The sequence below is a fragment of the Taurulus bubalis genome, assembly GCF_910589615.1.
Source record: "Taurulus bubalis genome assembly, chromosome: 5".
NCBI lineage: Eukaryota > Metazoa > Chordata > Actinopteri > Perciformes > Cottidae > Taurulus > Taurulus bubalis.
Window position 1 is genome coordinate 20,998,974 of NC_136593.1, and position 24,738 is coordinate 21,023,711.

Sequence of the window (24,738 nt, forward strand, 5' to 3'; positions counted from 1 at the left end):
AGGTGTAAGCAGAAAGTTTCACCACGTCCTAAGTTTCTGGAGTTGGTAGGTTCTTGTCAAGTATTGCCAGCTGAAGAAAAAAATAACTGTAAATTCTGACACGACATTAAAATTCCAGTCATATGCGTGCGAATGAATGCAATCGCATTTAATGGTGATGTTAGCGTGCGTATTTATAGTCATCCGCCTTAATTCTCAAACAGGTCGCTTCAGACAGCTGTGAGCATTTAGTCGAAGATCAGCGCTTCTCTTACAGACGCTTACGGACAAAAATAAAACTGTAAAAAGATACTTGTGAAAAAAAAAAGTGAACAAATGTGTACTCCAGGCAGCCGCATATAGGATAGCAATACAAGAACACTCCCGTTTCTTTATTTCCATAAATATTCTCTACATGGATGAGGAGGCTGACTTTTTTTTTGCAGAGAACATCTTTTAGCGTGATATCCTGTCAGTAGCCACCAAGTTCATATTTAAGACCCTTGAAAGGACCCTCTTTTTAAAAAGAGTCAACTGGATACCATTGAGAACATGTAGCTGGGCTTAACTAGCTAAATACAGCAGATGAAGTCACCAGTTTTCATTTTAAAGTTACAGTTTTGGTGGCAAATCTGCCACTCTTAACAATGTCAACTGTACGCGTGCCATGAGGGACTGGAAAGCTTGACAGGCTTAACAGTCTTAACAAACAGTCGATTCCCTTTCTCCAGCGACCCTCGTCAACGCTAACTCCACTGTTGCACACAGTGTGAGGAGCTCAGCTGGTTGGGGCCTAATACACCCGCTGCCTTCCCTCACCTCCTCAATGGCCACCCAGCAGAAGTCACTCCAGCAAAAGAAAGAAGAAAAAAAAAGATTCATGATTCCTCTCTGGCTTCCCACGAAACATGTTCGACTATGTTGTTTGTTTTTTTACGTTGGATCTGTGGAAATGTGCACATGTATTCTTTGAATGCAGCATTGCAAAGGGATTTCCATTAGCCAGGTCATACATAGTTTTTTGCCATCAACAATTTCACAAAGGTACGATTTTGAATAGCTGCTGAAGTGAATAGCTTCTCCAAGGTTATACCAACATCTGTATGCGGCCCCACATTTGACACACAATTCCAAAGCTTCCGCCATTACAGCTGTTCTGATTGAATAATAATCAGGATCCCATTGAATTACTCAAATGGGTCTTTTCTCCTGTGGGATGGCCACTTCATCCACAGACCCAAGTGTTCTTATAAGATATCTCGGGTACATTCAGTACAAAGATCGTACAAACTTTTTTTTATAAAGCAATATTTGTCTGAACACATTGGCTTGATAGTAAGAGTCTTTTGGCAATCAAACTCCAGGTGTGTTTTCTCTCAAAATAGAGTTGAGTAGGAATTTTCTACTCAAAACTTTTCTGTCAAAAAAGTTTCAAATGGAGCAAAAAAGAAAGTCTTTGCCAGCTGTATCCAGGGTGCAGCTTAACTCACTGAAGTTCTTTCTTGAGTGCAAATACTTCTGATGAGTCTTTGGTTGGAATTCACCAACACCAGAGTCCTCTGTGAACACAGGAAGATAAGACCTGAGCAGCCCATTGAAATCTGCTGGCAGAAGTCCTGAGCAAAAGGGAGCATAATCATAAAAAAATGTTTTAACACAGTTCATGCTCATTCATTTCCGATGCATAGATGTGAGTGAATCAGGAACATGCAATAATCAAAACCGAACACTTCACTCACTTCATGTGTCGTTCAAAAGGGCTTTTACCCAGTTCATTATGATTACCTGAACTCGACTGAAACGCTCCCGTACGTTGCAAGAGCTGCTCGCTCTGTTAGGAAAACCACCATCTGATGCACCCAGCAAGGGATTTCCAATTACATGTCCCGATTTCAGATCACACCAACAACGTCGGTACAGTGTTTTTTGACAGCCAATCTATCAAGGAGCAGACGAGAGAGAGAGAGAAAGAGAGAGCGAGAGAGAGAGAGAGAGAGAGAGAGAGCGAGAGAGAGAGAGAGAGAGAGAGAGAGAGAGATGATCAGAGTGGCGTTAAATGTACTCATGTAACACTCAGGCACATGCTGACTCTAATTTGGTGGGTTTTAATTTGCATGCTGGTTATTCATGCATGAAGTGCAAAGCGTGCAGATCATCTCTTGCTGTATTTTGTATAACTTTTTTACCTTTCTCATTTTCATTTGGGCTCTGGCTCTAAACGATACATTCAGCCATTTTTTTTTTCGTCCATGGACTCAATGTAGCTCCCTGGATTTACGACAACATGTAACCATCATGTGATTGAATATAGTTACTACGTTTTTTTTTGGAGGGGTGGGGGTTTCCCATGCGCTGGTCATGAAAGAAAGGGAGAAAAATGACCCGGGCAGCGCATTTTTTGGGACAAGAGTAAAAAAGTCCCAACATAAACCGAGTTTGTCCACAAAGCAGATAGTTTCTTTGTGTTTCTGTTTGTTTCGCAGCTCATTGCCCCCTCGGGTCATGTTCTCAGCGCGCCTCCATCACTCAGCGTTTGATATTTTTGTCAATAAATCAGTGCAAAGCACCCCGTGTCAGACATGCTCTCTGGGTCTCAGCGCGGCCTCCAGTGAATACATATTTATTCCAATGCGTAGCCAGTGTGAAACTGTTTGATTTTCGGCGCTGGCTGCTCGCAGCTTTCCTGTTTGATTTACTCGATCCAAAAGGTCACAACAGGAGCACATTATCGGCCTCGTTTATGAATATGTTTACATGCTTTCCAACTTCTCTGTGCAGAGCACACGGCGCCAATAAATGTGCGTTCCAGGCTGGAATGTAAAATGTTTTCACTTACTTTCTAAAGCCCCTTTTTAAAGTTTGATTGTTTCAGATTGATTTTGCCAGGAGAGTGTCTCTAAACAGCGTCTTGTTGTCTGAGCTGAGAGAAGGTCTGAGTTAATTTAAAATGTGCATACACACTTATCGAAGTCAACTTTAATTATTACCGCGCACTAAAAGCAATGAGCTTATTGGGCAGCAGCAATACTTTGTTTTGGCCCTCGGTGTCGCCTCTCAGGCTACATAGAGGATGGCCTACTTATCGGTAAAGGTTGTGGTGTGATAGAACATGAATGACTGCACTACTAACACTACACAAGGCAGGAAAAAAATCCTTCTTATTTATATTTTATATCAGTCAAAGACAGGACAGTAAAGGACAAGGCTCTTTCTCTCAGACAGTATGATAAACTAATTGTTTTGCATTAAAGAGAACAGACCATGCTCATTTTCAGGTCCATACAAAAATAAAAAATACGCTGACTTTCTTATATTTATTTACTCACCCTCTGTCGGAAATGCTTCGTTTTAGTGTCTGTCTCTTTAAGTCCCCACCTCCCTCCCCAAAAAGCCTAGTCCGCTCTGATTGGCTTGTGAGAAATATATTGTGCACCTTTGCAAAGATTACTCTCAAGCCGAGGATTGAGATACTCAGATAAGATAAGAAAGAACTTTATTAATCCCGAGGGAATGGTTTGTGTGTGTGTGTGTGTGTGTGTGTGTGTGTGTGTGTGTGTGTGTGTGTGTGTGTGTGTGTGTGTGTGTGTGTGTGTGTGTGTGTGTGGTATTCTAATGAGCCTGCATCTCACTTGGTTGGGAATCCAGACACCCATCTTGTATGTGCGCGAGTTTCGACCATCCGAGTTTCCCATGATATGTCCCCTTTAACAATACAGATAAGTCGTTTACATGGTATTTATTATATTTTTACACTTTTCGAAAATCAGATTTAATTGGCTGCATTTTTTTACGAGAGAACATTGCAAAAAAACAAAGGAAATTTGGTCCATTTAAGTAACTCGCAAACTGCTACAACCATGTGGTCAAAACTCCTTTCACAATTGTATTTTAATTTTTTTTGTCAAGCACTCTCATCAGCACACTTTATTCCTCCTATGAGACCAGCCTGACATTTTTTTTATCAAGTGAGATGCTTCTATATGTCTCCATGCGATTACTATTCAGAAATGGCTTCACAGCATGTTGATACTATCTCCACGTGTTGCAGAGCGATAAGGCTGCAGGTAAAGATCCTGCTCTAAATCGCCCCCCCCCCCCCTCTCTCTCTCTCTCTCTTCCTCCTCCTCCTCCTCCTGCTCCTGCTCCTATCACCGCGCTGCCCGGCCCTGGTGGCCCACTGTGTATCCAATTAATATGTGCATTTAAGCTGCTGCGCTGTCAATACTGTGCTGACCCTACAGCAAATCTGTTCTGCTTCAGCTAAGATAATTGTTATCTTCTGAGGCGTTGCAAATAGACTTTTGGAATAGATTCTGAAGCCTTCATTTAAAAATTAAATGTGGGAAAAAAAATAGTTGAAATGGCTCGAGAAATGACACCATATCTCTGGACAAGAAGCAGTTTCTAATTTGATGCTTATCATCACTTTTCATTCAATTAACAGCCAACGGATTGAGAGCTGGGCTGTTTAAGTTTCGTTCCTCTCCCCTAGACAGACAATCACGGAGGACGGGACGCTGCGTATCACCAACATCTCTGCCTCGGAGGGAGGCAGGTACACGTGTTTGGCCAGAAACCATTTCGGAACAGCCAGCAGCACCGGGACGCTGCTGGTGAAAGGTATGTCCTTTGTTATTGTTGTTTTTTCACCGCACACTTTCCCTACTGTGCCTTTTTTAGCCAAGGGTTTATACTGTTGTTAAGGGGGGTGAAAAAATAAAAAATACTAGCTCAAGCATGAAATTGATAATGAAATATATAGCCATTTTATGTTCCCGCCGCTTTGACAGACGTATAAGTCATCCGTGGTTTTGTCAGCTGTGAGTTATTGTGCATGTAGCAGAGTGTGGGGGGAGTGGGGGAGACCGCCGCCGTCTGTAGCTGTGAGTGAGGAATATTTTGACACTAACATTTAATTTAAAAAAGAGCTGCTGTAGCACTTTCAGATTTGGGTTTTTAAATAATGATGATCATAGAGTGGGAGTTCTTTTTCTTTTCTCTCCCCCCCCCACTCCCGCCTCTCTAGTTGACATTGTGATTGCAGTGTGTTTAATTATTCATTGCTGAGTTATGAGAGGCATTCGCTTCCTAACTGAAGTTATTTGAGGTCACTTAATTACACTGATAGAGCAGAATCTGTCGGACTGTTCTGGGCAAATTAGGGTTTATTGCGTTCTTCATTTTTGCTGGATTTTATAGATGTACCGCGATACATGCTGCCTCGATTAATTCTCTCCTTTTCTTCCCATGATGCCCTAGAGCCGACCAAGATCGTGGTCCCACCCTTGAGTCTGGACGCCACCGTGGGACAGAGCATTGTGCTGCCATGCGAGGTGTCCAGTGATTCGTCCCTGATTCCCATCTTCAAGTGGTTCTTCAACGGGAAAGCCATTGATTTCAGCAGGCAGGAGCACTTTGAGATGATTGGAGGGGTATGTATGATCTGGCTGAATGCTTGTTCTTCTTGCATTTTTAAGCCAGGACAATCAGAACCAAGGATTTGACCTATGTCATTGTTTTAAAAGCTAGAGCTGATATTGAAACTATGCTTTCCCGCCAGTGCTTCTTAACCGTCTAATTATTCATCAAAACCTGGATTGAAAATATATACATTTAATGGTGTATCTTCACATAGCGGTTCATATGATATCTCATAAAAAGGAACTCATGCGTTTTCCTCATTACTTTCAAAATAAACCTCCGTCTTCACAGGAATGTACTCAGTTAGGTTTAGGCAACAAAACTATGTAGTTAGGTTGAGGAAAAGGTCGTCGTTTGGGTTGGAACAACTACGGAAGTGTTGATACTGAAGTAAACAAGTCACTTGACAAACAAAGTCAATGTTGACATCTCGTTTCACACATGGAACAAACAGCACCGTCTCCAGGCTGAAGGATCGCAGTTTGTTTGACCCATCCACCGTCGCAAGATCATAAAAAACACATTTTAAGCTTTCCCATGAAACTATCAACAGGAGTTGATTGTCTTATATTGTTAGGATAAGTTTGTTCCAAACCTCCGCTGCGTAACAACAAAAGGCTGCGTCACCGTACTTCTTTATCATTCTTTCATTGTAGCTTGTGTAATTAATCTAGTACTGGTGTAAGATGTTCTCTTTTCCTGGTTTTTGTTCTAACTTAAGTTGTTGCGTTTTGAACAAGTTGCAGCCTTTCAGTTTTGTTTTTTTTCTCTGGGTGATAGAGTATGATGTGCATCACAGTGATCCAAGCGAGGCTTCCAAAGCACACTAAAAATGACAATTCGTGGTTTTATAGGGAGTTGCGTGAGTTGAATTTTCCCCAGGGTACATAGAAAGCCCACATAGTCTTTATGTTTGCAGCGTCATTGCAAGTTTACCCACAGCTACCCGCTGGCATATGCCAGGAAGAGACTGCATCTGGTTGTCTGTTAAAAAAAAACTGAGGCAAACTGATGTTGTCACGTTACAGTTTGTGTATGGATTGAACAAACGAGATGCATGTTCATGGAATAGTTTGACATTTTGAATAATATGCATAGCTTTGAAGAGCTAAGAGATGAAAAGATACCGCTCTCATGTCTGTCTGCGGATAAAGCTAGCAGCCGGTTAGCTTAGCACACATACAGACTGTAAAAAGGTGGAAAGCTCACTGATTAGCACGTTATGTCATGTTCATTAAATTGGTACTAAACAACAACAGAAACAACATTTATATTTGTACTCCCTGCGATCGAGTCCACCAGGCCCACGGAAGTCGCCCGCACAGCACTGATATCTCCACAGCGAACATAGCCGCGGCAGCTGTTCGGCTCGCCTTCGTTATATTACACAAAGCATGGGGGGTCGGTTTCTGGAAGGAGTTTGGAGAAACATCCGGGTGTGTGGGCGCGCGCAGCAGTGCAAACACGAACAGTCTCTTGTCTGAGCCATTCATCTGAGCTGGAAGGGTAAAGTAAGAACACAACAAAAGAGCAAACAAAAAAGCTGTTTTGAAACAAGTCATTTTGCTCCGGCCTCCCTTTCAATGTAGAGCTAAAGTAATTTTTTCTGCTACCCTGTCATGTTTTTGTTTTTTTCTTGTAGTCCTGTGGTGAATTCCTCCAAAGATTCTCCTGTGGAGGATTTATTGCGTATGACTGAGAAAGAAATTGAATGTGCTCTGAGGATTTTTCATACTTCTCTTTTTCTTCTTTTTTGACTCTGACTTTGCTACTTTTTGCTGTTTTTCTTCCTCTGCAAGACTTTTATACCAATGTGTCTTTGTCATCAGGGATTTGCAGGTGACCTGATGGTGAGGAACATTCAGCTAAAGCATTCTGGGAAGTACGTGTGTATGGTGCACACCGAAGTTGACACCGTCTCAGCAGCAGCCGACTTAATTGTCAGAGGTACACCTCTTCCTGCTTGTCATTTTGTAGCACTCTCTATGGAGGTTTTCAATTTCTTTTTTTCCTTTTTTCTTATTTTGTGGAGTGTGTGTGTGTGTGTGTGTGTGTGTGTTTTTCTTAACATCGTGACGCACACGTCTCACTGGTGTCAGATGAGCGCTGCAGCACCATGATGTCAGTTTTGAGGGATTCGGGGGAAAAACAGCTTAAAAGGCTTTCTGATTGACAACCATAAGCATTTTTGATATTAATTTATTCAGTTTTTAACCCATGGGCCCTATGATCATCGAGTTAAAGAGATACAGGTGAGTTACTCCGAAAGCTTTGAGGCTATCCGGTGAAGATCAGAGAACGGCTTCATGCAAGAGTGAAAACACTTCCTTCTAAAGTTTTTAACTCCATACATTCTGTGGAGGAATGTTGATGTTATAACGTGGATATCTTATAGCTTTACATGCGCATATCGGAGGTTCAAAGGACCCATGTGAAGCGTTATTTTGTAATTTAGTGCATTCTTTCAAGTTCGGCAGTTTGTGTGACGTGATCCTTCCTTAATGTTACTGTTAAATTCTGACTCTTGGTCTGTGGCCCTGCCATCCCTGTAGTGTCATGTTTTGGACGCGTTGGTTTCCGCTCATGACACGCACAGCGTCTTTTCAAAATAAACTGCTCACGATTCATCTTTTTTTTTTTTTTACCCTTCTCATCTATGGTGTCGATTTCCGAAGTGTGTTTGCACGTGTCATGATCCTCACCCCGGCTCTTGATTTTCTTTCCATCCTGTGCCCAGTTTACCGAGTGGGCCTGCAATGGGTCGGACTTGCAATGCATTTTCGGAACTGAGACCTTTTATATCTGCATCAACTGATTTAAACAGCTGATAAGATATTTGAACCTGACATCACAACAGACAAGTCCTGACAGTGAGAGGTCGTGTGTGTGAAGACAGCTGCTGGGCACAGCACACACAGTATGCTCCAAAAAGGTCATGGAATATATATATATATATATATATATATATATATATATATATATATATATATATATATATATATATATATATATATATATATATATATTCCATGACCTATATATATATATATATATATATATTTATTGCCCTGATACTTTATTTTTTTACTGTAAACTGCTGTGCCGGTCACAGCCAGTCACCCATGACTGAATTGGATAACCAAATAGAGGGGGGAAATAACACTGTTGTCTGAGGTTGAGATTGGCCAAGCGTGAGATCAAGAGTCGGCAGCCAAAGTCAGAGACGACTGCGGGTTTTACATATGGATCGTGTGCATAATCTGAAACCAAGCGTCGTTGATACTCAGTGATCTCCTTCCAGCAGCAGGTAGTCCCGCTGAGGGCTCAGGGCTGCTCTTTGCAGATTTGCGGGCTTAGCAGGAAAATCCGCCGGCCCTGTTTGTTTGATCCCATGTTTGTGCTTTCCCTAATTTTTCAATAAGATCTCAATTGAAAAATCCTGCCTTGTTTTCTATGAATCCCTGGCCATTAACAGCCTCTCCATTGCTATCATAAAATAATGATTTATCTTATCACGGTTAGTTAGTTTGGACAAGGAGAGCACACAAGATAAATAGTCCCTCTCACTTGACGAGACTTCTCGATTCACTCGGGCACGACTTCTTTCATAGTTGGTAAAAAAGTATCTTGTATTTTTTGTATTTCTGAAACTCTCTAGCCTCACACATGGTGTAAGTAAACTCATACAGTAGATGGCCTGACCTCAGTGAACTGCACTATCCAGTGTATTGATTAGACTGGCACTCCCAATAGAACCCATTAAACCTCCACAACACTGAGGTTGTTAGCAGAGTTATGAATCACTTCTGAGTCCGCCGCGCTCACCTGAAGTGACTCCTTTTGATTCGGCTGCTGTTTTGTGCAGTGAAGCTGATGCAGGTGTCTGTCCTCGTTTCGGGCTGTTGCAGGACCCCCTGGCGCTCCGGAAGGCCTGGCGGTGAGCGACATCACTGACACCGCTGTGCAACTGTCCTGGGGCTCCGGACCTGACAACCACAGTCCTGTTACCATGTACATGGTCCAGGCCAGGACCCCCTTCTCTATCGGATGGCAGACTGTGAGAACAGGTAACAGCTGCTTGTTATTTTCAATGCAAGTCAACACTGAGGATTTTACACTGTAAAATGCCTGTGTCTGTGGCCACAGGAGACTTTCCTCTCTTTCAAAAACTAAGGGTCCTGTTGTTAAAGTCGCTCACGATAGGCTCTTTTTCATCATTCTGAAGTTCACTCAGGAAACAGAATCTAGCATGCGGCTTGTTAAAACCACCCGATACGGGAGTTACGAAAATCTGATAATAATACAGCAGTTTTACACAAACACATAGCATATAGCCAACATTTTTGATCCCTTAAAGGGGAACTCCAGCAACTTGGCGTTGCAGTTTGATGAGGCTGAGGGACTCAAAAAGAGACAGATTTGGAAAAGAATAATCAAAGTCTATGCAGCCGATACTGCGGCATCCAGAAAAGTATATAGATCAAACTCCCAAAACTCTGCATACTCCTACATTTTTCAAAAATGCAACTCAAAATATTCTTCGTAAATGCCAATGTCAAGCCAAGTATTTTTCTTTTTACAAGTCAGCTGATCTTCACGTGTTCTTTAAAGAATTCTGACCAAGTTTTGAACTCATTGTCGCATTTTACAGTTGAAAAAAAAAATCTACTTTCTGGTGCTTTCAAGTGACGTTATCCTATGGAGACACTGCAATTCAGCAAACATAGTTTGGGCATCAGTACTGCTTCTGTGTATGTATATATATATATATATATATATATATATATATATATATATATATATATATATATATATATCTGCAACATGGTAATTGGCCAATTTATATGTCGAGCTCTTGTGCTGTGCTATATGTGCTCTTGCTCTTGCTATGTGTGCAGTTTTGGGGAAAAAATTATCCTGCCAGTGCCAAAATAAACAAAACAAAATAAAATGTGTCCATCCAAGGAAAAGGCAGACATCATATTTGATCAGATGTTAATGTTAGGCTTCATTAGCTACAAAGGCAGCTGTTAGGACCAGCATACCTGGGGTCCTCACAAGACCGGTAAGAAACAGGTAGAGGGAAAGTCAATGAGTTACGGAGACAATCAAGTATTCCAAATTAACTCGTGCAATCCACTGCAACAGCTCTACTTTTGTGAAAATAATAATGTTACATTTTCTTCAATTTAGACCATAGTTGGGCTGCTGTGTTATTATGAAAAGGTGATTGTGATGTTACAGGGGATGGACAAAGTATTCGAAACCTAATCTTGACTCTGTTAACAAGGTGTGAAATGGTGTTAGAAGGCCATATTACGGCTTATTCAAACTGCCTTTATGGGCTTTTATGTCCTTTCTTCGTCTGCGATAGAGGTTGTTAACGATCGGTTATATAAAGTGGAGAATATATAGACACATTGGCCGGCTCTTCTCTTCATTTTCCTTACACTCCATTCTACTTACCAGCCTATTTGTCAGAAATAATCATTAAAGTGGCAATAAACAAGTCTTCAACCGCCACCGCCTCCCCTACAGCGTTTCAAAGCGGGACTAAAGCAACTACCAACCACACAGGGCGACGATAAAAGCGAAGTGGTTTTAATAAGAGGGCAGGTTTTGTTACTTACTGATTTAGTCGAAAGAAAGATGACTAAATGTCGTTTTGGAAGCCTGTAATGTCTGAGAGCTCTCTGTCCGAGGTCACTCTTGTTTTAACATTGTTCAAAAATAATGATTCATCACCACCTAGGTAGAGCTTCCACAGATTTTATATTTTTCCTCCACAAACTTTATGAACAAGACAGTGCCATTGCAATACGAGTCACTCCGTTTGTTTCCCCTCCGCCACAAACAAAAGCGCTCGCTCAATAGTTTTACGCGCTCACTTTGTGAAGGGAGCCATCGTTATCCCAGGAGGTCGTAACCGGAGGCAGACTGAACTGCACGGTGGCTGCGAGGCTCACAGGGAGCCGTTCTAAACGCAGATGGTGTCATTATTCTACAGCCATTACTTTGCGCTATCAACATTTACTTGGTAATGACAAGTTTAAGCAAAATAACTTCATCTGCTCTAATGTCATTTCATCCTTCTGTAACCTCAACACCGGTTTATTTAACGTTGCAGTTTTATGTGAGAGACGGCGATCTTAAACATTCCAAGCTGATTGCAGGATGATGTTTATGTCTGTAATGTCAGTCACGTCAACTGAAGCGACAGTTTATTAAATCTGTGTATTCCTTGAATGTGTGTGTGAATTGCATGATGACGTTGCTGTACAGCCTCCACAATAATTGCTAAAGGTGTACTGAAAGTGCTGTAACGGGAAAACTATGTCAACATTTCATTTTGATGTACATTACTGGTTTGTGAAATGTTTTTTTTGAAATATTTGTTGGAGATGAAATGTGAAATGTGCCTTTTTAAAAGAAGAAGAGAAAGAAACACATCTCAATTCTAAATTCTTTAATCCTAGTTCCTGATTCTGTGCCTGGACAGATGATGCATGCAACAGTGAAAGATTTGAACCCCTGGGTGGATTACGAATTCAGGGTGGTGGCAATCAACGGCGTTGGCGTGGGAGAGCCCGGCACGCCATCAAAACAGATTCGAACCGAAGCAGCAGGTATCCTCTCAATGTGTTGTCTCCCTTCGTAACAAATTAATCAGCCACACTTGGAGAATGTGATTTATCCGTTTCCTGTGATGTTTTCGAACGTGCCGATCGTTTTTCGTGCCAATGCTTTGATTACTCAGTCGCATGCAAAAGAAGTGGGAATTCCGTTACGCTTTTTAAAGCATTCAAGCATCCACACTTACAGCTCCTGTATGTCAGAACTCTGGAACATGATTAATTAAGAGAGAGAGAGAGAGTTAGTGACCTATTGGAGAGTAAGTGACCTATTGGCACGCAAGACGTCAGCATGATGTGTCTATTTTGAGCGTGTTAGTCATTTCCGTCCCGCTGGTTGAATCACAAGGGAACAAGTTTCCCCGTCGTGCCTCACACATGGGGCCGACATACGGTGCTCGACTAATAACGTCACCGTACGCGGGCGGCGACACCACTCTCAGCACAACACACACACCTCCGCTGTGTGACAAACTCGTCTTACACCAATACCTCCTTTTTCACCTCCTCGTTCGACTGTCGTGACGTCGAACAGAATCCTCTGCACCTGCCTGAGACGAGTATCCTTTGTGCCCGTTTCAGTTCCCAAGGTTGCGCCGGTCAATGTGAGCGGCGGCGGAGGAGCTCGAGGAGAACTCGTCATCACGTGGGAGGTAAGATGATGGGAATCCCTGAGTGGTCATCCATTGTGATGGAGCTCTCGGCGAGAACAAACTTGGGGGGGGCGTGTCCACAGGGGCCTGGCACTCAGCGAATGGCTTTTAATTAAAGGCAGAGCTCCCCTGATTTGCTGCCTGCTCGCCCCCTTTCCCGCTGAGTAAATCAAAGTGTGGGTACGGAGCCAGTGCAACTTTCATATGTGTAAATCTAGAGTTAGGTGACAACTTTATATTCTTTGGATGTGGCTCGAAGTGCTGAAAGATGCTGAGTATTTGCTCGATACTTTACAACTCCCCGATTCCATTGCTGCTCACAGTTGTTTGGGTCAAAGGCGTAACTTTCCTGTGCTCCTCTCTCAGCCCGTTCCAGAGGAACAGCAGAGCGGAGAGGACTTTGGATACGTCGTGGCTTTCCGCCCACTTGGCAGCAGCACCTGGATCCAGACGGTGCTGGCATCAGCTGATGCGTCGAGATATATTTACAGGAACGACAGCATCGCGCCCCTGTCCCAGTGTGAAGTGAAAGTGGGAGTCTACAACAGCATGGGAGAGGGGCCGTTCAGCCTCGTCGTCACAGTGTTTTCTGCAGAGGAAGGTGTGTGTGTGTGTGTGTGTCCCGTAAGCGCTGCGAACAGAAATAAAGTTGATCTTGAACTCTTAATTGCTAACATGCATAATTCATGATCTCTCCTATTTAGAGCCCACTGAGGCGCCATCGAGAGTTTGGGCCCGCGCTGTGTCAGCCTCTGAGATCGAAGTGTACTGGGAACCCATTCCCAGCGGGTCCGGCAGCGGGAAGATCATTGCGTATGAGGTATGAAAAAGAAAAGTTGAAATAATAGTGCCACAAGGAAGATTCAAACAAGGAGCAGACATTAATCCCAGAATGACTGGCAGTATAATAAGCCGGCGTTCATTTGAATAGAACCGCCAGTGGCGACAAGGAGGAAATATTCTGACATTGAAATACTGCATGTGTTGGAGCGGAAGATTTTTCACCAGCTTATCTCGAGGATGAAGAGGTCTGTTGGCAGCTGTTGCAGCCTCCACAAGACCTCAATACCAAGGATATCTGGGAGCCTCTATTCACAATAATAAATAAATAAACGAAAGTGTGAACATCATACATCACTATCCGGTACAACAAACACTCTACTGGGATTTAGCTGTGAAAAACCTAGATAAAAATAACAGTCTCTCCTAAGCCCCAGGTATTTTATATGGTCGGGTATTCCCAGGTGGCTTGACCTCTACGAAGAAGCTTTGAGGTCATCGGCAGTTTTTTGTACACACATTGTTATAAGACAGGGGTTTGATGCACCACAACGGCTTGTTTGGGAGCGAGACAGAGCAGTTTAGCTGAGCTTTTCATGAATATTCATGCTGAAATAGGGAAACTAAATGTACAACTTTGTTCCAATATAAATAATCACCTCCTTTACGATAATTATACATTTACTTTTACAACCTTTTAATGTTGCAAAACATTTGATTTACCATTAATTGTATAATTATTTCTTACATTTCTTATTTCTTAAGAGATATGTTATTTCACTGTTGGATTAAAAATTCTAAAGATTTTTAGGAGGGGGGCTTTAAGAGACTAAAACATAGCATTTCAAACAGAAGTACAGGTATGTTCAGACTGACAGTATGAGAAAATTCATTAATTAATTTTACATTAAAGCATGTAAACATGCTTTAGTGGAAACCCAAGATACAAGCATGAACCTGCACATGATATGTCTCCTTTAAACTGGTTAGATATTCATTTAAATTCTAAGGATGACAAACTTTTCCTGAACAAGTCCACTGGGTTTCTGTAACATATTCTAATCATATTCTAAATTAAACTTAAATTACCTCTCAAATCAGGATTCAGTGGATCATTTAAATTGCAGGGTCTTGGCACAATGCCCTAGAGTGTACTATACAAGGCTGCTACAATCACTTATGTTTAGCTGTGGTTCATAATTAAAGTTATACAGCAACTGCAAAAATATAATCATTATCAAATATTCTATTCTGGATGAACAGACGCTGAGTCTGCTTTTAGAAAGTTACTTATATCATGTTGAGTTAGGTAATTAGTTCCAGAACTTCATCACTGTCACAATCATGTATTTAGATGAGAGTGTTTATCCAGAGGATATGTCTCATTAAAGGCTTCATTTATTTTGAATATTGGATAGAGTGACAATTTGGCTCACTAGACTAGCAATTAGACCGCCGGGGCAATTAAGAATAATATCTCAAGGTGTGGAAGTAAATGATATGCCTTTGTGTCACTAACTTAAACTGTCTCTTTGTGAATAATGTTATATGTTATAATAGTATAATGTACAGTAATGCAGAGTGCAAGGACGGATTCTGCCTATTTAGGCCCAACTACCACAGTCATTTGTTCACATCCGTGTCATACAAAGATTGTTTTCTCGTCAGGGCAGGTTGCCCACATATCCTAAAGGTGTTCCTGACCAAGACCTATTCATCCCTCCAGTACACTAGTTCCCTTGGAGCTGTCAGGGGAATGGTCCCCAGGTGCACTGGCCCTTCTACCCGCAATAACTGATGGGCACTTGGGGGGCGGTGGAAACAAAAGCGATGGGTTGTCACGCTAATGTCAAACAGCTGTTTACACGCCCATAAGATACAGAGCAACACGGGCCATTAGAATTAGCACATCTCCGCAGAAAAAGACTGCAGTGACTCTAATGTTATCTACACAACGGGGTCAGGGGCTAAACAGTGGCCGTTCATGTAGGTCGTTCCATTAAAGGTAAAGTGAAGGAACTTTTTGTGCTAGGGTAATAAAAAATAAACACGTTCAAGCACGGAAGTGTAGCGGCCACCTTCCGATCCCACTCAGGTCAACACCGCTGGCTGTTTGAGCCCTGTTGCCATTGTTTGCACCGTTAGTGTCTAGCTCAGCCATTGCCATAATGAGACCTGGGTGGATGCAATCCATAAATCATAGAAATGCTGTGAATCTTAGAGGGCATTTAAGTTTATTGCGGTTACTATTCGACTTGATTGAACTAGTTCCAGTAGCTCATTACAGTAAAAATGCAGAACTTTGTGCAATTCGTTACAAGTAACACGATGGCTTATTGGGGAGCACTTGAGAAAAGTATACCTGCTCCCCCCCGAGTCCTAGAAAGTGCTGGAATATAAACTTTTGTGTCTGCAGTCTTCTGGATGAACCCCAGAAATAACCTCCCTCTGTAGTTGCTCCTGAATGTCCCAACAGAGGATGCCTACAGCCTCATTAGAGGCCTCACTCCAGCCAAGACGGGAGGGAGACGGAGAAATTGAAGAATATAGCCCATTCACTATGCCCTGTCCATACACCCTGCTAGAACACAGTGCTCGGACAAAATGTATTTCATCAGAGGCCCTTAGTGATGGGAATTAAGAAGTGATCCCTATTTAGAATCAGTCGCCTCTGATTTATTTCTGGAGAATTGTTCACGCCAACACTGGTGATTCCACAGGACCCATGCTTTCTGCCTATGTTTTCATGTGGGACTTGAGCCATGGTCAATATGTTTTAGTGTGCGGTTGCATTTTATCAGAAACAGATGGTTTGGCCTTGTTCGATGGATATACCCGATGTCCTGTTTTGTTTTTGTTCATCCTAAATGAAACTATCACGATAACTGTACTGTACATAACCTGTATATATTTCTTCAAAAAGGATAGAAAAAGTAGAAACGATGCTGCAGCCAGCAGTGGAGCAGAGAGCCTTGAGAGCACCTGTAGGCCTCTACCTATCTGTCCCAGCAGGATTGATCTGCCCCAAAGGGCTCTCCCATGAGTGGTGGACAACTAATGCCATGGCAAGGCCTTTCCTCTCAGTGAAGTGTCCTTTTACTTTACAGTCCAGAAGGACTGCCTTTCAAAATATATTGGGGAAAAAACTAAACAACATGGCAAAAAAGGAGAAAAAAATAAAATGGGCTATACTGTATGTGTGTTATTTAACCGTCAGCTGCAATGACCAATATAGAAACTCTGCTTATCTCAGTGAGAGACATGGGAAAGAGTAGTATTGACTGAATTTTGTAGCAACTACCTCAACCAGAAACTCTTGGCACATATCCACAACGCTTGGCAAGGTTAGCTCCTCTGTGATCGTACAGGGTTTCTTGCAACCAGCTACACAAGCAGCAACCATATACCAGCTATGGAAGTGGCATTTGACCGAGTTGTTAATGTTGACAGCTTTCTATTGTGCCTTTTAATTGGGGTTCCCAACACATCCCGGACAATTTGTGTTTCAGTATTTCTGGAGCTTTGATGGTTTTAGCGACCCATTTTACAGGATTTCAACACACTCTGCTATCAGCTTGGCATCACTGCCCTTATTTGAAACCAAATGTATTGTATTCAGGTTAATATTTACTCACCTCACGCTTTGGGGCTTTTACTGGCGCGGGGTTGTCTCCCACATCTCTTTTTCACCTCAGAGGGAACGTTAGCTAGCTAACAGTGAGAATAGCTGCTCTAATATGTCATGGAGTAAAGAATCCTTTATTGTCTTTTAGCATCACAAAGCTGAGCAGTAGTTGTAGCGTTGACAAAACAAAAACAGTAGTGGCATTTTTTTTTATTTGCATGGCAGACCCGCTAGTTAGGAAAGCTACATTTTGGGGATTCCAGCTATTGTGGACAGAAAGAGTGGGGTGTTGTGTTTACTTGTATGGTACACTATGCTCGGAAATGATGACGAGCATTGAAAAGTCATAATGAGACCAAAGGTAAGAGAACTTTGAAGGGTGAAGGAAACATGCTCTTTGCTACTGCTAAAGATGATGCTATAACGAAGCATGCCATCGCATTACGGACATTAAAGACATTTATAGACTGAATATATTGAGGAGGCTTTCCTCTGCAACTCTGAGGTTTTGTTTGATTGCACTTGAGCCTGGATGTGAATGTTATACCATGTTTGGCTCTCATGGCGAGATACTGTGATTTATAGGCCCCATATGGAAGAAAATAGCAGGAGCCCTTGGACATAAATGCAGCTCCTAGTGATAACAGACTGAGAAAGTGTAATACTTCAGCGAACACTATCTTCTGAACACTTTGAACTTTTGAGTCTGTCTGTTTCACCATCAAAACTATACGCCTCTATAAAAGTCTCTGCATGGCAGGATTAACCTGTAAGCGGGGCCCCAGGGCAAAACAAGTGCCCTCCTGCCCTATCCAAGTCTTTCAGATCAGCCACACACGGCCGATTCATTATTTGCCCAGACTCCAACCAGCCCTAAAATACTGAGCTCAATATAAAAAATATTAAAAAACAGAGCCGCTCTGCAGGACAGGCCACACATACATAGATATTGTAAAACGTACGGTATAGTGTGAAAAATCAACAAAATCAACAAAATTGCTAGTACCAAAAATCTGTTGACCGGGACCCGGTTGAATCTGCAAGCTCATGACTGATTTTCTTTGGCAGATGCGTCTGGCCCCGTCTTCCCTTTGGACAGATTTCAAGCTAGTTGAGATCTGATGGGCCAATCACAACCGTTTATCTAACTTGGGGCGTATTTGAGACAATGATAACGACCAAGATGGCTGCAGTTGATGTGGATCTTAATGTTGAAGCTGCCGAGCCAGCAGCGCTTCTTTTTCTGATAATTAGGTAGAGTGGGTAAAAAAAAACAGTTTATCTTCCAATTCTGATGGCACTAAAATGACAACACTCTTCAGACATATTGCTTCCAGAAGCATTTTGGTCCACGTCCCTTGGAAATCCAAAATTTGTGTTTGCCATTTGTTCAGGAGATGTTAGGCTAATAGGGTCCCCGAGCGGCTGCACACTTTGTCTGGTTGGTACTCCAGGAAATGAAGGAGCTACATTAATATTGTATGATTTAAACAGCAACTTTGATGTTGCTGACTGTCATCAGCCACTGGCACATTAAAAGGCAGGTTAGGTTTCTGTTTCATTATTTTCAAACTGAATGTTGTCTTTTACTCGAGAAAAGGATTGGGGGAGCAGGACGAACAGATGGGTTTGTCAAAGGCATCATGGGTAACCTTGCCCAAACCCAGTAACGTCTAAGAGCATGGCTGAGGTCAAACACCTGTTGACCCCCAAGATATTGTAGTTAATTAACAAATAAGGTGCTACCTGGGTGTTGGAAGCAGCACTAGGTTTCTGCCGTGATTAACTCGTTTAGCCAGACATGCAGATAAACCCACAGCTTAATCTATTCCCTACACTTTGGCTCTTGTATTTTTTTCTGGATTTAAAAAGGCTATAAAAAAAAGTCCCAAGTCTTCAAACTCTTTCAATGCAGAGTATCACTTCCACTACTGCTCCATGCACACTCCCTCTCCCATCCCGAGTTACAGTTGCTAAGCGACCATTGGACAATCACTGTTTGGGGAAGGCATTTAGCAAACGTTCAATTTCCTTTACAATATAGGAATCCGTATGGGAGACAACAGAACAGATGCTGTTCTCTACAATGTCTTGGAAGAATTTCCTAAATTACAAGGCATTTCATATAAATGTCATATATGTGGTACCCTCAGCTTTCATGTGGATAATGCAGGGAAGTCTGCTGGTTATTGGCAGGACAATCCAGTGCCAACTTCAGACATACTTCTGTAGTTTATTTTACCTTTTCAGTAGATTTATCAGAAAAAGATGCAATTCACAAAAAATGTAGGCAATGCACGTACAGTGTTTATACTCTACTTTTTGATACCATAAGATGATCACCAATTCAAGTTCAAAATAGAAGTGGGAAAATAAAGAATATGTAAATAACTACGGTGATACGATGCACTTTTCTGCCACTATCTCCATAAGACTTTAAGATGCAGCAAGACAGCCTAAGCCTCCTCAGATCCCCCTCTTTCATCCCTGTGTGTGTGTGTGTGTGTGTGTGTGTGTGTGTGTGTGTGTGTGTGTGTGTGTGTGTGTGTGTGTGTGTGTGTGTGTGTGTGTGGCAGATGTGACGTTAAAAACTTCTTCCGCTCAGGTTTTTTTAGGTGTTTTCCCAAGTGCTGGTAAAACTGCTATAATTAAACTGCTGGTGTTCAAAATAAAAACCATCCTTGACGCATCTGTTATCAGCAACTCCAGGCCCTGTCGCTAATCTGCCTTTTCCACGAGCAAGATCCCTGCGAACCTGTGTGCAGCCAATTGAATAAGCAGCTCCTCTCAAAACCATCTGTTTGACATGTTTCTGTCTCGTGTTCGGGGTCATAAAGGATCCCACTGTGAATACAGATTCTGACGAGCTCCTTGTCCTTGCACTTCTCCCTCCCGGTGCTGCGTTTGGTATTGCTGATTGTCAGATACGGTATCACTTGGTAGTTTAAAAAAAAAAAAGTGGGTTGGATGCCTCAGGACCTACAGCTGATAGTGTGGAACTCTGTTTTTTTATTTCCTTAGAATGACTGTTGCAGCATGTTAAAGACTTAAACCTAGATGACCCTTTAGTTTAAATCAATTTCCCTTGTATAACCCCTTGCGCTTCTTATCACATTCCCTCAGCCAGCTTGCGACAACCTATATGCACTCCAGAATAATACTCTTCTTTATAAGCACATTGTGAGACTCTCAGTGGGGAATTGGCAAAATAAATAAGGCTCGACTTGACTCCACCGTTTCGCAGATTTGTACCGGTTTATGGATCGGTAATGGGAAACGGAAGATGCCAAACAATGTGGCCGGGTGTCCGCGGTAACTCTCGTATCTTTGGTGCAGGTTCTCTTTTGGGAGGAAGGATCTGAGCAGAGTGAGGCGGAGAGAGTGAGGGTTATCAACACCACGGCTCTGCTCTCTGGCTTGAAGGGCAGCACAGTCTATCTGATCTCAGTCAGAGCCCAGAACAGTGCCGGACTTGGACCCTGCAGCCCCGCTTTTAACAACACAACCAAGAAGCCACGTGAGTCACACACAAGACACACACGTGTGTTTGTTTCTTTTTGCTTTTGCCTTTTAGTCGACTCGCCTTCCACAGATTCAAGTCTATTTAAATGCAATACTCCGCATGTAACGCCACGGGTGGGTGGGTCACATTGACCAAGCAGCGTGGTTTGACGCGTTATGAGAACAGGGTGGATTATGCACCAGTACACCAAACCAAATTCATTGTATGTAAAAATTATCAATACATTGGATTCCGATCCAGACTTTATATTTTAGACTAAAAGTCTTAAATCCGAAAAAGGTTACTATATATAGCTATTAAAGTAGAATAATTTAAAATAATAAATAATGTTAAGAGTAAAACAAATATATTTTAAATTGTTTGAGAGATGCATATTATTATTATTATTAGTTTTTGTAGTAGTAGTCTTTTCATAGTTATTCATTTCTTGTGTTCATTCATTCAAATCATTAATTCATTACAACAACAAAAAAGTCGTCTTTCCTAAATCGGACCCACTCCTAACCGCTGAAGCTGTTCATTATAATGTGAAACACAAAATACTTTTTTCGCTGCTCCAGGATAAACTTTTCATTTCATCCTTTCTTTGGCTTTGTCTTCACACACACAAATGAAGAGCATGCATTTTCTATTTGTCCTAACCTCAGTTTTTCTCCAGTGTGATCCGGGACGTATATAGTTTGAAATGCATTCTGCTTCCAGTCCAAGGGGGTCTCATTTATATAACAGTGCACCCAAAATGCTAAAACATCTCCTGCTTTATGGTCTATTTTACTCTAAATGGGACCATCACTTACTAAATGAGCATCATGCTGTATTGAATAAGACTTGAAACTAATAAACTTACTGAGGGAATAAATCAAGTGAGAAGTAGGGTCATTTTCTCATAGACTTCAATACAAATTGATTTCTTTCTACAACCAAAGGAGTCGCCCCCTGCTGGTCAGTAGACAGAATGCAAGTGCAAGGCCCTTCAGGAATCACTTCAGAACTGGTGTTTGTCACTTGATTTAAATAAGACCCGAAATGTTAGGAAGTAAGTGTAGAGAATACTATTGATGATGGCACAGTTGTATGCATTTGTTTGTGAACCTTGTGTCCACATCATTACACGTCTTGCAGCTCCGAGTCAGCCTCCAGGGAATATCGAGTGGAACCTGACCAACTCTAAGATCTTTCTGAATTGGGAACACGTCAAGGCGATGGAAAATGAGTCCGAGGTGACAGGATACAAGGTGAGTTTGTCAGAGAAATAGCAGAAACTCCAAAAGTGGAGAAACAAATAGAGCCTCAGCAGCTGTCATCCCAATAAATGGCTTTCTCATCGCAGTGGAAAGATAAAGTGCAGTGCTCCAGTGCTACATTATGGATTGGCCCTGTCTGGCCCTTTCAAAATTAAAAGATCAGTTCCAGGTGATAAAACGAAAAAGGCATCATGACCACAGAAGAAATTCAGCTTCTTCCAACAAGTATAACAATGGCTCATATTGGATCCACTTTGCATACTTGTGTGGAAAAAAAAACTGTATTTGATAATGCTTTCCATAAATATATTAATAAAATGTATTCTCCAGAGATATGCGGCCCTGCTCGTTTAATGATAAGTCTTTTGTGAGGCTCTGTTGTAAGGAAGCATGCAGACATGAATGGGTTCACAATTTGGCATTGCTGTGAATCAGAAATACAAACATTCTTACAATTCTTACAGTTATTATTACAGTTTTTAAAAATGAATTCCCAGTTTGACTATTGAAGGATGAAATAAACCATTATGCTGCGTTTGAATTTAGTTGAATTACACAAGTAAATCTGTAAAAAGGGATGTCTGAGGTTGTGAAGTGAAAATATTCCACTTTTAAGTCAGAGGGCCAAAAAAGCAGCACCTCACAAGGCATTTAGAATTCATCAACTCCTCTCCAGAGGGATTGTATAACCAACATTTGGTCTCCTGCTAAAGGGAACTCGATTTGTTTTTCACACGCTAATTTAATATGTTGGATGAAGCCATACTTTCCCATTTGCCAAGGGGTCCTAAAGTTTTAATTTCTGACTTACGACTGGAGAATGAAGTGCTCACTGCGGGATCCTCGCTCTCCTCCAGGTTGTGTATCGTCAGAACTGGCACAGCAGGACCACTGTACTGGAAACCAATAAGACCAGCCTGGAGCTGCAAATCCCTTCTGGAGAGGACTACCTCATTGAGATCAAAGCTCTGACCGGAGGGGGCGACGGCACGAGCAGTGGTCCCATCCGCATACCAAAGATGTCCAGTAAGTTTCAAACACTCTGCGGCATGTCGATGATTGGAGTTGGAATTAAGCAGAGAGGCGGTGGAACGGGTGCACTCCGTGTAACTAATCCCCCGTGTGACTGATGCTGTTCATCAGCTTTACCGTAGCTTGAACAAGGCCTTCAGAATACACATTGCATTGCAATAAGACTTGGACAGTGGTTCACCCTCATGAAGATGACTTTTTTTACTCAGAATATTGAAGCCTCATATATTGAAGCCTCACATCTTCATAAATATAGAATATACTGTATTAAAAAATAGGTAGAGGCTATATTGTGCCTCAAATAGACAGTTCACAGTAAGAATGATTCCAAATAATGTACATTAACAAGACTAAATAAAGTGTTTTAATGTAGTTTTAATGCTTAATGTTTTTGAAAAGTGCTTCCATAAAATCTGTTTTCATTAATATACTTATAGTATTATTATAATGTAACAGGCTGTATGTAATACAAAAATGAACGTGCCATGAACCCACAAATCTTATTTTATTTGTATAAAAAAAAATGTCAAAACAATTTAGGGCATATAATATAAAATGTAGAGACACAACATCATACATCAAAGGTCATCTCGGTCTAGGAGGTTGTATTTTCAGTTCTCTTTGTGCATCTGTGTGTTGGCAGGACATCTCAACAAACGCATTTAACAGATTTCAGTGACCTATGGAATAACAAGATAACTAGCCAGTGTTATGGTTCACTTATGTCATTTTTCGAGGTAGAACTTGTTTGATTTTGTTGTGGATGGTGCCACCATACAACTATTTATACAACTAAAATGACTGTTGAGAAGTCATTTCTATCCAATATATTGGTATTATTATAATGTAACAGGCCATATGTAATAAAAACATATACCATACCTACATGTATCATCTGAATTTCATTTCACTTCCATTTACAACGACTGACATTTTACATTATTTACATTATTTTATTATAAGCTTGTTTTATACCAATAAAGCAATTTTAATCCAGTATACATCAACATTGGTGCATAATGGAATTAGGACTACGCTATGATTTTAGATGACACATACACGTACGTATGATGATCTAAATTAAAGTAGATTCAAAGTTATTTTGAATGCCTCCCACGGTTAACATTGTTTTTCTCTCTTTTCTTTCTAGGTCTTAACTCAAAGGGGTGTGTGTGTCCAGTTCCAATCAGGATTTGCCATTTTATGATGTTCTTTTGTATGTTTATGTTCATTTTTTGAGCTTCTAATGCCCTCTATATTGGGCTGTGGACATTATTTTATTTATGATTATCTTCTACATGTCCGATCTATGGCATAACAAGATAACTAGCCCGTTTCTGAACCACTGGTTTGCCAACCAAAACCGGATGATGGGAGCTCTCTTTGACAGCCTGTCAAATGCCCACAAATATGTGGCTGGACTGTTACTCACAGGCAACAACACAGTTACAAAACCATTTTCATCTGCCTATTTTCAGGACCACTGCAATCCTCCAGGATGCACCAGTTTGATAAACATGGAAAGATGAATTTCTTATCTGTCGTTTTGAAATGAACCTGAGCACAGGGTCGTGTGTGTCCCAGTTTTCCCATTTCACTTTCTGTTTCCACCTATTTTGCCTCAACTTCCAAGTCATTTCTTGGCTTGCTGTGACCTCAATGAATGTTACGGATCAAACGGTACAAGTTTCACTTACTTTACATACTATACATATGCAATTTGAAAACTAAAAGTCCAGTTAACATGTATTTACTTTGTCCTCATTATTTGGATGTCATGTGTTTCTCTTATATTTTAAAATAATCTAAACCTATGCCATTTTTTAGTTGGAGGGGGTGGAGTCAAAAT

The 24,738-nt window shown here is 41.4% G+C and overlaps 1 protein-coding gene across 1 annotated transcript in view; it reads left to right on the forward strand.

The window, feature by feature from the left end:
* cntn6 (contactin 6) overlaps positions 1-22,987 on the forward strand; it is a gene marked incomplete at both ends in the record, with an annotated part of 37,893 nt that extends 14,906 nt beyond the window's left edge. The window contains 11 exons of the mRNA XM_079218911.1: positions 4,472-4,599; positions 5,239-5,411; positions 7,230-7,347; positions 9,309-9,467; positions 11,877-12,026; positions 12,615-12,685; positions 13,052-13,286; positions 13,390-13,505; positions 20,427-20,607; positions 21,736-21,848; positions 22,715-22,987. Coding sequence (XP_079075037.1) covers positions 4,472-4,599; positions 5,239-5,411; positions 7,230-7,347; positions 9,309-9,467; positions 11,877-12,026; positions 12,615-12,685; positions 13,052-13,286; positions 13,390-13,505; positions 20,427-20,607; positions 21,736-21,848; positions 22,715-22,987 — 1,717 coding nt within the window. The remainder of the gene's footprint in view (positions 1-4,471; positions 4,600-5,238; positions 5,412-7,229; positions 7,348-9,308; positions 9,468-11,876; positions 12,027-12,614; positions 12,686-13,051; positions 13,287-13,389; positions 13,506-20,426; positions 20,608-21,735; positions 21,849-22,714) is intronic.
* Between the last annotated feature and the right edge of the window lie 1,751 nt (positions 22,988-24,738).